Source organism: Pinus tabuliformis, chromosome 1_2 (assembly GCF_031772625.1).
Source record: "Pinus tabuliformis cultivar Carrire ecotype Pingquan chromosome 1_2, CPIR1, whole genome shotgun sequence".
Lineage (NCBI taxonomy): Eukaryota > Viridiplantae > Streptophyta > Pinopsida > Pinales > Pinaceae > Pinus > Pinus tabuliformis.
The window spans coordinates 589965759-589979422 of record NC_142298.1 but is presented as its reverse complement, the minus strand read 5'-3'; the positions used below and the strand labels follow the sequence as shown (position 1 = coordinate 589979422).

General features: G+C 38.5%; 1 protein-coding gene across 1 annotated transcript in view; it reads right to left on the bottom strand.

Moving 5' to 3' along the window:
* Positions 1–5868, bottom strand: part of LOC149207032 (mitochondrial pyruvate carrier 1-like) — a 118226-nt gene extending 112358 nt beyond the window's left edge. The window contains exons 1-2 of the mRNA XM_089395638.1: positions 5716–5868; positions 3623–3743 (exon numbers count right to left, since the gene is read on the bottom strand). Coding sequence (XP_089251764.1) covers positions 3623–3715 — 93 coding nt within the window. The 5' untranslated portion in view covers positions 3716–3743; positions 5716–5868. The remainder of the gene's footprint in view (positions 1–3622; positions 3744–5715) is intronic.
* Between the last annotated feature and the right edge of the window lie 7796 nt (positions 5869–13664).

Genomic DNA, 13664 nt, shown 5'->3' with positions numbered 1-13664 from the left:
CATCACAAAGGGAAATGAACATGTCTAACTATGCACAGGGATATTGATGAAAATATCCAAAAGAAAATCACCCAACCAAAAAGAATATGAACTCCTTTAGGAAAGAGGAAATAAGCATTCACAGATATGCTTCATGATGAAAACATCATAAGAGGGGAGGTCATTTCATGTCACTGATAAGGGTAGAACTCAGTGTCAAAAAAATCAGTGAATTATCAGGAAACTCGAAAAAAAAACTGATATTTCCTCAAGCACGGTATCCACTCTCTCGATTCCCACAATGTTGATTCATTTCAATTTCAGACATGTTGATTCTTCTAGGTTTCTTGAGTTCTGGTCCCACCATGTCATTCCCCCGATTTTCAAATTGGGAGCTAGCTCAAATCCAAACAATCACTGGGCTATCATGATTGGACAGACTTTTGGCAAGCTTTATGCCACAGCACTTCAATTGTGCCTTTTCTATGAGATTAATCAGACACCTCAAGGCTAGAGGAAAAATAGGCTTTTACCCAACGCCCTAAACCATTTAATGAGATCTTCTTGCTCTAGCATTATTTAGGAGGCACATTGTCGCTCTTCGAAAGCCTTATGTTGTTTTGTTGACTTTCAAAAAGGCAAATGACCAGGTCTCAAGAGCAGCCTTACTCCAGAAATTGTGTGACAATGGCATTTCGGAGACACTTTTGGCTACCATCATGAGACTCTATGGGTTGATCCCTGGTCGTCTTTGCACATCTCATGGCCTCTCAAATTTCATCAAGAGAACTATTGGTGTAATGTAGGGGTGCCCTTTCTCTCTGACTCTTTTTGAGATATACATGGATGAGCTTGAACTTTTTCTTAGGAGGCATATACAAGATAGCGATGATTGTCTTATAAGTCATGTCTTTATCCTTCTGCCTCTATTTGGTGATGATGAGATCCTATTGGCTGCCTCTATTGAGGGACTGCAAAGACAGCTTGATGCCTTTTCCTACTTTTGTGATCTTAGATAGTAGATCATGATCTTCATTGTGTTGGACCAAGCACTCTCTTCCCACTGCTTTCACTTCTAGCAGGAAGACATCAAGATCACCATGGCATACACTTATTTGATTTGGTTCTTCTAGGACCAAATCAATCCTCTTTTTCAAGCTTTGAAATTTGTTGCTCCTTTAAGCTTGCTTCCTTCTTTGCAAGAAGGTGCCGTAGATTCACTAGCCTTAATCATTGGAGAGAGATAAGAGACTTACTTGATGATGATTAGAAGATGAACAAGGGCTGTTTCAAGATGTGATCCGTTACTTTCTTCTGTCACAAATGCTCTGATACCATGTTGAAAGATCAAGTAGCAATATTTCTGAACTGCTGATAATTATTTGTGAGTTCATTTGAGCTTCTTTAATTAATTTTCTTCATCAAATAATTATTAATTACACTTCAGAAATCCAACAGATAACAGAGAACAAGAAAGCAGAGATCACAATGCACAATAACAAGAGACACCAGAACTTAGGTCAGAGATCAGGGCGAAACCCCATGAAGGGGAAAACCCAATCAAACTTTTCCTTGGAGAGATCCTTCAACAAGACATCGAGACATAGATAATACTGACCACAGGATGGCTTCTACAAGTGCTAAGGGTCTTCTTCACAAAGTCTTCCAATCAAGATCACTAACAAGGGGCTGATCCTCTCATCATACCACAGAAACAGAGCTTGGATCCCTTCCTTTTGAGGCTCAGACCTAGGATAGGATACAGATCTGAGGATGCACAAACTTGGACCAAATCACAGAGACAGATCTGAAGTGATCTCAGATCTAGGCCTAATCACAGGCCCGAAATAGATCAGAATTAGAACCAAACTATATGTTACAGATCTCAGAGAAATAGATCTAAACTCGAACCAATCTATATGCCACGGATCTCAGAGAAATAGATCTGAAGCCAGACCAATTTATATGCCACAGATCTCAGAGAAAAATAGATCTGAATTCGGACCAATCTATATGTCATGTATCTCCGAGAAATATATCCGAACTCAGACCATAATATATGTCACAGATCTCAGACAAGGACCCCAGGTATAACCTCCATGAACTCAACCTAGAAGCAGATATCAGATGGCAGCAATACTTGAACAAGGTTACAGATCTCGGATCTTCCACAGAGCTACAGAACTCGGACAAGGAGCATACCTTGGACCTTCCACATTAGCCTCTGAACAAAGAGCAGACCTCAGATCTCTTCCTCAGTAGCCTTGAATACTCCATAGAAGACCTTTGAATAGATGAACAGATGATAGATGCTTGAGTGATCGAATTACCTTTGAGGGAGAGTGAATTGAGTTTTTTATATAGCCATTAGCTGATCCGAATTGGTGAGTTCCTAGGCAAACTGTCTTGACCGTCTAGAAAGACTGATCTAATCCGAATGAGTGAGTTTCTAGGCAAGCCAACTTAGCACATGTGGAGCCACTTGTAATTACAAATAAAATAATACATTTTGACCATTACCAAAGCATGATGAACATCCTATAACAATAATAAATTGTTTTTCCAATTACAATGATAATAAATAATTTTTATGAAGCTACATTTTCAACAGTTACCACCTGCCAACAACGATGAAGTCTCCCAGGGTTTCCCATGCTTGGTTATAAGGGGCAAAAAAGTAACATGTTTTTAAAATATGTGAGTTGTCAAAGCCATGGAAGCCTGTATGAAAAAATGGTATAACAAAAAGGAGCTGAAGGGTTTTTCCTTCTCTTATAATTGGGGGCAATTGGTTGGCAAGAAACTCTCAGATTTTTTAAGAGAAATTCATCCACTCATTCAAGTGTCATCACAGCTAGATCAATCTTTTCAGTTAATGTAAGCCTGCCAATCGAAGGAGTTGTAGGCTGACAGAGAATATGGAGATAGATAAATCCCAAGTATGGGGATTCTTTCAAGGAGCCAGACAAGGACCTCCAGAAGTTAGGAACCCGCTTTTTTGGCTTAGTTTGTTATGAAAAGGATAGATTTTAAAAGGGAAATGAAAAATCCATGCTTTCTGCAAGTGCAAAATGCACATTAAAAATATAACTCCAATTCAAGCTGTGAATAGAAATCGCAGTTTTTTCTTTGGAAGAAAGCTTTTATGAATGTCAAAGTGTCCAAGGGCATTTCCACTAAGCCATATCATCAGATATACTTCCCCGTATTCTTAGACAATAACATACTCTACTGTAATATTTGTAATTTTTGCTGATGTACAATGCTAAAGTAAGTCACAAATTTTAACTTAATCGTGTCAATGAAGCAGATTTTCAATCATCTCTTTAATAATCTAAAAGCCTTGATAAAACATCGCAATCGTATATGACAATGTTTCTAGCATTACACATAATCTTGGGAATATTCAACAACATAGAAAGCCAATAAATGCAAATCATGTTTGAAATATACTATATCTTATACCTTTGCTTTGCAATAGAGTACAATGAGAAATGGTCAGACACAGAAACATAGAAACCCTTGATGTAATTTGTTTAACTGAAATATTCGGCTGCTCTTGAGTTACAAAGATACAAATTGGAGATAAAAGGCAAACTGCAGGAAGGTCTTTAGGGAGGTTGAGTTATAAAGATACACTTACAGCAATGACGAAGCCCCAGTTGGCAACGGGACCCCAGAAATGAGTTGTTTTGGGGCCGACAGGACTGTTCCAAAATGTTCGCAATGCTGCCATTCCTTGATTCGGCTGTACTTAAAGTACCCTGAAAGCACAGTTTAGCAGGCATAACACTTTAATCAATGATTTTAGTTTGGCAACCCCAATTTGTACGCTATAAAAGCTAACAGAACATCATCTCCTATTTTAGTATTTGGTTGAAAACTTTTCACCGGATGATGTCTCTTGCAAAAAAGCTAAAATTAATACAAGCAGAATATGGTACTATAAATTCCACCGTCCGGTTGACTAGCACAGATACAATTGGCATTCGAGTCAGCTAATTTTGTAATAAAATCTAATGATAAACTCTAACAGGCTGTGCCAAAATGAATTCGAGCAAGGGCCACCCTCAAACTGAGCCAGCCAATCGATTGCACATGGCTCACACGCAAAGTGTTTTTAAGTGATAAGATCCTGATCAACCCAGCAAAATCTTCATCATTCCTTCTACATAAAGCCAACCCTACAGATACGATCCTTATCAACCCTTGTCATATTGAGATAAAAAAATCTTTTAAGTGTGTCCCCATCTAAATTGAGAAGAAACTAGAAGCTGTCACGTGTGAGACAAATCTCATCAACTACTCGTTCAAAGATTATCTTAATTGATAGGTCTGTGTGAAACGGCCTGATCTCAACTGGTTTTGCTCATTTCTGAAAGTAACTCTCAGAGATAGTTTTGCCTTTTAAAGCTGCAGTCAATACTTTAAAGTTTTAACCGTTGGCAAGATTACTAAGGGACGCTTCTTTTTCTGATTACTGTGAAAAAAAAAAAAAAAAGCTATGTGTTCTGAGATTAAATTATGATACACAGAAACAATTTTATGAAATCAAATGTAATTTAAAGGATATCTTCAGCTGCACATTAAATTAAGATAAATCTCACATGATTGAGTCACTGCTTTGCACAGGACTCTGGAGCAATTTTGGATAGTTTGACTGAAGTGTGTGCTCTTGTCTTTCATCACCTTAAGTATTTGATCACCAACTTCATAGACATTACAACTTAGGTTGTGGCCCTTTCACAGGGACCCTGTTTCTCCAGATAAAATTGATTAAAAACTTACATTACAACTTAAGTTGTGGCCATTTTACAGGGACCCTGATTCTCCAGACAAAATCGTTTAAAAACTTTCAAATAGATTTAGAGTAACCAGTCGCCAAGTGCTTAAAGTAGATTGTCAATTAATAGCACCGAATTCAATTCGAATTCAATTATTCATATTAACAAAATTTCACTGCATGCTGCTCAAATGAAACTTATCTTGATTTAACAAGCAGGGAGAAATACCCATTGCCCCTTCTATCTGAAAACATATAACGATATATAGAAATGTAAAAAGATCAGCTAAGAAATGTACAAAAATTGTAGCCGGAGGCTTCATTGAGAAAACCTATTTAACAGAATCCATCACAATTAGCTTAATTTATCTGGACGTGCAAAGTAAACTCTGAGACTACGCCTGGAATAAGCAATGCTTATGTTTAAGTGCCGTGAAAACTGTAACCTGCATCCTGAGTCAACTGGGTCTTGAATCGATGTAAAGAAGGTGTTTCATCACCAACTTCAAATCCCCAAAAACATGGTCACCCAACATGGCGCATCTCACTCATTCAAGTGGGTTGACTTGTCTGCATAAGCAACCTGTCCCTTGCAGATAGTGCAGGTACAAGCCTTAAACGAATTTTACCCCAGTGGCATCTTCTCACGCTTATAAGTTTGTTATCGTGGAAAATTTTGGATATTCATTTTAAAAACCGGCCTAGAGTTCATTGTAATGTCACCGTAATGGGGAAGGGCACACTTGTGACAACTGTAAATGAAACAAAAAAATAAAATTCTCAAAAGGCATTTTCCATTTTTAATCACAGATCCTCTCGCTTCGGTTCCCGGACGAAGTTTTGGGAAAGATTTGTGATGCAATAATCGCAGAAACAGGAAAAAAAAGTCCTTGGGAGATAAATAAATATAGTTACTTCATCAATGAGGGAGGAAGATTAAACAGAGAAAATACCTTCAGATCTGCCAAAGAGCAAAAGGATCGTGATGGTTTCACAATACTCAGAGGTACGCCGGGGGTTGCCTTTCCTTCTCGCTTGATAAAAACGGCTGCAATATGCACATTGAGACGATGATGGAATGATTGCGTCATTATCACCGTAAAATAGAGTAATAGTACACAACTTTGGAACGGTGGGTGAACAGTGCGCCCTCCCTCTTAGACCGTGGAATAGCAAGGGAAACCTCTCCTCAAGACCGTGGAATAGCAAAGCGAATGAAGTCATCCATGGAATTTGAAAGTTAAGTGTACCAAATTATGGGAATTTTGATATGGGTTGTAAATAATTATTTGGTGGCAGCAAATTTTTCCGGTCGTACTCGTGTAGTGTAGAAGGATATAAGTAATATGAAAGCAAGTTTTATCACCAATTTCGTTGGAGTTTTGGTGTTTGGAATTGATTTGCAATAGTCTCACTCATATTAGATGTAATTGTTTGGAGTTATGATAATTGATTGTATTGAGTTTTTTATTTTTTTATGATAAAGATTTTGGAATTTTTATTCCAATTTATGAAGGGGTAATTTATCAAATTGAATCTACAATTTATAAAGGTTATTAAATTGCGTAAATAAATGTAAAAGTAAAATTTGTAAAAGATAAAAATGAAAAAGAGATAATTAAATGAAAACATTAAAATTAAAATATGAGAAAAGGTTAAGAATGTGAAATATGGAATTATGGTTATTGGCATTCCTTTATCCTCCTCTTCTTCTTATTTCTTATTGTGTTTTTATTTGTAATGAGCATTTTGGTGAGGAGAAAAAGAAGCATAGAAAGTCATGAAAGCATTGTACTAGAGATTGTTGAGATGAGCAAGTTTTCTCATTTGGAGCAAGTTTTCCCATTTGGGTTTTCAGGGTGAAATCGGTGTTCATTGTTATTGATTTATATGTTTGTTATAATGTATAATTCATTGTATGAATGTTTAGATCATTGCTATTTTCTGTGGTTCATTAATAATTGTGATTTGTGCAACTCTCTTTAAATTGTTGCCTATAATTGATTCCTAAATGAATAACTATCTATTTTACTCCTCTTATCAACACTTAGAAATCCTCTTCCATTCATTTTTTGAGAAAGCTAACAATTTTCTGAGGATTGTTGTAGGGTTTACAAAGAATTGTTGCTTTAGTTTCCATTCTTGGTCCTTGTATTCAACAATTAAGTTTTCTCTCATTCTATTTTGAAGAATTGAGCATACATGGGCATCTTCTTCCTTCCCTAGTCCATAATATTATTTCGTGTTAGTGTTCCTCCTCCATGGAACTATATATTTGTTTCATTTATCTAGGTAACATATTTCTTGTTTGTTGAATCAAATTCCTTTTGTTGGGTCAATATTTTTACCTCTCCGGTCAACTTACCTCTATCTAGTCAACTCAATTCATTTTCCTAGTTGATTCTACCTAGTTTTGGTCTATTGTATCAACCTAAGTCAAGTTTGAATTAGTTGGGCATTTCCTCTCACCCATGCAGTTATACAGGTCGTACATGCTTGTAGTGAGCCACTCTTTGTTTCTTGGATCAACTTCATCTCGATGTGACCAATTTTGTTTTGCTAGATGATTTTTCTCAACCACCAATCCACTAAGTTCCTTTGCTAGTTGATTTTGTTTGTTGGGTGAATTTTCTCAAGTATTAGTTGACTAGGTTCTTTGTTTGTTGAATTTTCTTAATAGTTGGTATATTGAAGCCACAATATTAATGAGAATACATAATCATACAAAATATGATTGAATATAGGAGTGACCATTGTATACGAGATTAGCAAGTAATAATATTAATTAAAGAAAAACCTAGGTGATGACCTAAACTACAAATAGCGTTATACATCATTTATCATGTTGTGGGAAGGTTTCCCATATATTCAAGCTATACTACAACCTAGATAATGAATGTGTTATGTTTAGAGAAGTACAACTTCCGATGTATCTAAAGGCGCGATTTGAGACAAGGGTGAGCATATACATTTCAGGTTACACTAGGCAACAATAGGGTTCTTGCAAAGTGGAAGCATTGTTGACTTTAATATGAGCTTAGTGGTTCTATAAAGTAGCGGATAGGTTGAATTCCCAATAAGCCTAGCGCAATGACGATTATTTATCCTTTATTTAAATCTTGGATAGAGTATACAAAACACCAAGTACAACCCAAAACTTCAACTCAGAGATCTTATTGACATAATGAGACAACAAGCTATTCGAAGTAGAGACTTGACATTGGTTGCAATATTAAGAATAGGGAATTCTTAATGCATTGCCATCTGGTTTCTTGTGTGCGGATTATCAAGAGAAAGAAGCCAACTAATAATTTTAGAGTGGGGGCTTCACCAACAACAAAGGCTTATTAGTCGCATGGAACATAGGGTTAATGTTGCACATAGACTTTCATCAAGAACCTAAGTCTTAGCCATTCTAAAAAATTGGGTTGATCTGTAAACTGTCGTGGATATTCCACTAGATAGTTCATCACAACAAATCTGATAATAGTATGTTAAAAATCTGAGATTCTACATTATTACAGTTTTATTAAACTTTAAGATTTGTTGATTTAACTGTAATTAGTGCAAGCATGCGAATGGAAATTATGCAGAAAACTAGAGAACGACAAAATAAGCACACACACACACATAAGACACAAGATATGCTCTTTGGGAAACCCTTTCAGGAGAAAACCCAACTGGAACGTGAAGTCGCTTCCTTCTCTTTATCTGTCTGGAAATATGGTTGCAAGTACAAAGAAGTAATACATGTGGCACATGGGTTTTTACAGTGCACAAATCCTCTCCATGTGCTCTACCTCCTATCTCTCCTGGTTATCTTTCCTCAGTTATGGAACAAAGTTCTCTCGAAAGAATGGAATACCTCTTCCTCTTAGTGGCTCAGTTATAACACAGCCCGACAGCGTATTAGTGGTTAATTTTGACTACACCAACTCTTAACTAGAGTTACAATATAAACTCTTCTAGAGTCTTTTACATCATAATCACGTGGCTAGCCCCTTTTTCATGAATAATGGGGGTTGACGTGGCATCCTCCCGAACTATAGGTGTGAAAACAGGAAGGTCAACTTTGAGTGGCATAACTTTTGCATACAAACCTTGATTGGTGCACTTCTTGCGCCATTGGAAATGTCTCTCTGTAGAATAGCATGAAATGGTGCTATGCTAGAGCGGCAAAGTTATACCCCCAAAAAAAACATCGTTTGATGCCTCAAAATGCTCCCGAAAGGTTTTTAGACCCCATTTTGCCAAACTGGGTCCCGCTAGTAAAAGCGGTCCCATGAGCTTATTCCTCCACTTTTTCCACTCCAAGTGCATCGAGATGGATGACAAACAATATAATGATCCAATCTGGATCACACCTCCCCATTTTGGGAAGCTTATGGTCCCCAAAAACTTCCACTGAATGAGGTGAGGAAATTATTTCCTCCACCTTCTCTCTAGTTTACCATTTAGCTTTGCCTGGAAGTTGTCCCTTCAATCCAATCTGCCAAAGGTCATATTGCCCCTGTCTTGTAGTTATGGACCTCTTTTGGAAAACTGTATCTTCTGTCAACTCTGCCTGAGCATTTGGTGTCAAATCCTCCACAGAATGTAAGACATGTTCCTCTTCCTGATCTAACATGGAAGGCTCGTAGAGTTTCAGATTCTCTACATTCACAATTGAGTAAATGTGCATATATGGTGGTAAAATGAGTTGATAGGCATTATCACCCACCTTTTCCAATATCTCAAAGGGACCATACCTCAGAGCCTTGATTTTCTTACCAGGCCCCTGCAACCTCTCCTTGTTCAACTGTAACCATACTTTGTCTCCCACCTTGAATGACTTCTTTATTTTGTGTTGATCATGCATGGCCTTATACTTCTCCTATGACTTATGCAGTGTTTCTTGTACCTATAGATGGATCTGCCTGATCTTCTATATAAATTTTTCAGCCCTCAAAGCATCTCCTGTAAGATCTTCCCTCACTCCTCCTTGTTGCCCATATGAAATATCCAAAGGTGAAGGTGGAAAATATCAAAAACAGGTCTCAAATGGGAACTTTCCTATAGAAGTGTGGATTGCTCTGTTGTAAGAATGTTGTATATATATCATATTTCCATCCCAGGTCTTTGGATGCTTCTGGTTGTGTCCCCTCAGAAGCTGCATCAAAATCATGTTGACTACCTCTGTCTACCCATATGTCCCTGGATTGAATGTTGTAGATCTCTTCAACTTTATGTCCATAATCTCCCACAATGTAGTCCAGAATGCAGTGAGAAATTTTGTATCCATGTCTGAAATGATGCTCCTTGGTATCTCAAAGTGCACCCAGACCTGTCCAAAGAACAAGTTTGTTGCTTCTTGCCTACTAATGGTCTTTTTACAAGGCATCAGAATGCACATCTTGTTGAACCTGTCAACTACCACGAGTAGATAGTCATGTCCCTTCTTGGTTGTTAGTAAAACTCCCACAAAGTCCATGGAAATGCTTTCCCAAGGACGATAAGGTACAAGTAAGTGATGATATCGACCCTTTTTCATGTTGCTAGGCTTGATGGTACAACAAAGCATGCATCCTCTTATGAACCTAGCTACCTGCTCTTGCATCTTGGGCCAATACACATACCTCTACAAGTTAGCCATGGTCATCCCTACACCAAAGTTCCCTGCAACCTTGGAGGTGTGAGCCCTTTAATCAACTGCAATCGCTCACCTTTAGGAACACATAGCTTATCCAGCCTGTAGAGTAACCCATCTCGGAGATGGTAGTCAATCGTGTTATTGCCATCGTGCACATGACTCTAACTCTGCAATCGTTGATACAAATCTTTGAAGTACTCATCTTCTTAATATGTCTGTTTGTATGCATCATGGGTGAATGGATCCATGTGCATAAAAGTCCCCAAAGTTGTGATCTTTTATGTTGGTGGCCTTGAAAGCATGTCAGACAACTTTTTTGTGTTGCCCTTCTTATACTTGATCGCCAAATGAAACTGTTGTAAAACACCATCCACTTGTAATGCTTGGTCTATTGTAGCTTACTCTTGGCCTACAACTACTGTAACGATTGGTGATTTGTGTGTATTATTGTCTCCTTTCCCATCAGATAGTGCTTCCACTTCTTCACAGCTTGCACCATGGCATAGAGCTCCTTGTCGTAGGTAGGGTAGTTAAAGAACTGCCCCATGAAATACTTCAGAAAGGTAACATACATGCCTTCCTCCTTGCATCAAGACAGCTCCCATAGCATACCCACTCACATATATCTCCACTTCAAAGGGTCGTTGCAAGTTTGGTAATTCCAGAACTGGCGCTTGGTTGATCTTCTACTTTAGCCCTTCGAAAGCCCTTTTCTGACCTTTTCCCCAATAGAAATTCTTTCCACTTGTTGTTATGGCGTGGAGCGATGCTGCTACCGCTAAAAATGAGGCTATGGACTTCCTTAGGTCCTGTGTTGCCCCAATGAAACTCCTGACCTCATAAACAATAGCAGGCACTGACCATTTCATGATGGCCTCCATATTTGAAGGATCTATCTTTGGTTCTCCTCCACCGATCACATACCCCATATATACCAAAGATTGTTGCACAAACTCACACTTCTTGAAATTTTCTAGCAGGTGGTGCTTCTTCAATGTTTCTAGCACCTGCATCAAATGTGACATATGCTCCTCCTAGGTAGCACTATATACCAGTGTATCATCCAAATAGACAATAACAAACGAATCTATAAAAGGGTGCAATACATCATTCATTAATCTCATAAATGTAGTGGATGCATTACATAGGCCAACTGGCATAACTAACCACTCATACAAACCTTGACTGGTTTTGAAGGCGGTCTTCCATGTATCTTCTTCTTTGACTTGACCTGGTGATATCTAGACTTCAAGTCCATCTTGGTGAAGTAATTTTCTTACTGCAACTGATCTAGTAGATCGTTTATCCTAGGCAGGGGGTATCTGTTCTTGAGCATGATTTTGTTCAACGCCCTATAATCTATATACATCCGCCAAGTCCCATCCTTCTTTGGCACAATGATGATGGGTGACCCACATGGTCATGTAGTCGGTCGAATGACACCATGTTCCAACAAATGTTGAGCCTATTTATTCACCTCACTTGCTTCTATAATAGACTACATGTATAACCCCATGTTTGACAAAGGGGAGTCTGGAAATAGCTGGATCTCATGCTCCACTTCTCTCTTAGGTGATAACCCTTTAAGCTCTCGGAACACATCCTTGTATGCATATAACAACTCCTCCAATTGTCGTTTATATTTCTTAGTACACCCCTCTAGGAATGCCTTGCCTCTTATTGACTCCTCTTTAGATTGTGTTTCTCTTAAAAACAATAAAACATACTTCTTTCTAGAAATGATCAATTTCTTGGCTTGGTTGGCACTTACTAGTGAAATTTTTTACTTGCCTTTGTGGGCATTGATGATGAACGATTTTCCATCCTTGATGACCCAATATTGTTTGGCTCTCCTCATGAATATTGCATCTTTCATGTATGTGTATCGACCCCCAAATACGACTCCACATACATCAAGGGGAACCACATCTAGATGTACTTCATCAATAAAATCAACATTGATAGCAAACCTAATTTTACACTTTTTTGTTACCTTCAACTCTGCATCCTTATTTACCCATCCTAGTGGATATGGGTTTGGATGATCACAAACTTCCAGCCCCAACTTCTTGACCAGCTTTGGTGCAATGAGATTCGCCTACGATCCTGAGTCAAATAGAGCATCAATCTTTGTCTTCTTTAACTATATCTTTATATGGAAGAGTTTGGTCATTTCTTTCTCTTCCTGTTGTTGAAGGCTACTTAGATTCACTTCCTTCTGCACTGACGTGCAGACGATCTTCTCATCCACGTTAGAGTTTCTTTCAACTTAGTTGCTTGAATCCATAGCCATGAGATTCTTCTTCTTGTTCTCTGAGTTTAGCTTTGGATGCAACTTCCAACACTTCTCCTATGTATGGTCATCAATGTTGTAGTGGTTGCTAAGATCTTTGCACTGGTGTGTTGTGTCCGTCGTATTCTTATCTCCCCCCCCCCCTTTTCTTCTTCTTCCCTTCCTTAGAAGCTTCTTGTTACTCCTGCTTTGATCCACTTGATTGCGCTTTTCAGGCCATGTTTTCCAGGTATTGTGCATGTACACAAGCCTCGTCCGTCGATTTGGGTTTGAACAACATCACTTGCTCAGGCAGATGGTGTTGCAGACCCCCAAAATACTCGAGGAGTACATTTGGGTTCTTTGGAGAGATACCCAACATTATAGCCATCTTCCTGAATTATGTAGTGTACTCTTGCATGCTTTGGCCCAAACTTTGCCTGAAGTAATGCCATTGGATCCATTGGTCCTCCACGTACCCGATGGAATAAAACTATGACTTAATGAGGGTTTTGAAATACTCCCACTTAGCCACTGGAGGTTCTCCCGCCAACCTCAGGGTTTTCGTGTGGCTCTCCCACCAATTCAATGCATGTCCCTCTAATTTTCAACCGCACGAATGAGATTTTTTGCCCTTCCTCGGTCTGATGAACATTGAAATAAACTTCTAGTTGCTGCAACCAATGGTTCAACTTCAGAGCGTCAATCTCGTCGAGGTAGAACTTGATATCAACTTTTGCTTCCATTTTGAATAGAGATTGATTCACGACACTTGAACTGGGTTGATCTTTTTTGGGTTCTTTCTTCAGTTGGTTCTTCGTGTCTTCCTGATCTCTCGATCCCCCATCTGATTTGTCCTTTGCATTCAAACCCCCATGTTCTCCAAATATCCCTAGCTTATTGGTTAGGGCCGCCATGAGTAGGTTTACATTGTAGTTTATATCCGTGACCGCTTGTTCAAGCCGCAAAAACCTCACCTCTACAAGATCACGAGGTTCGTT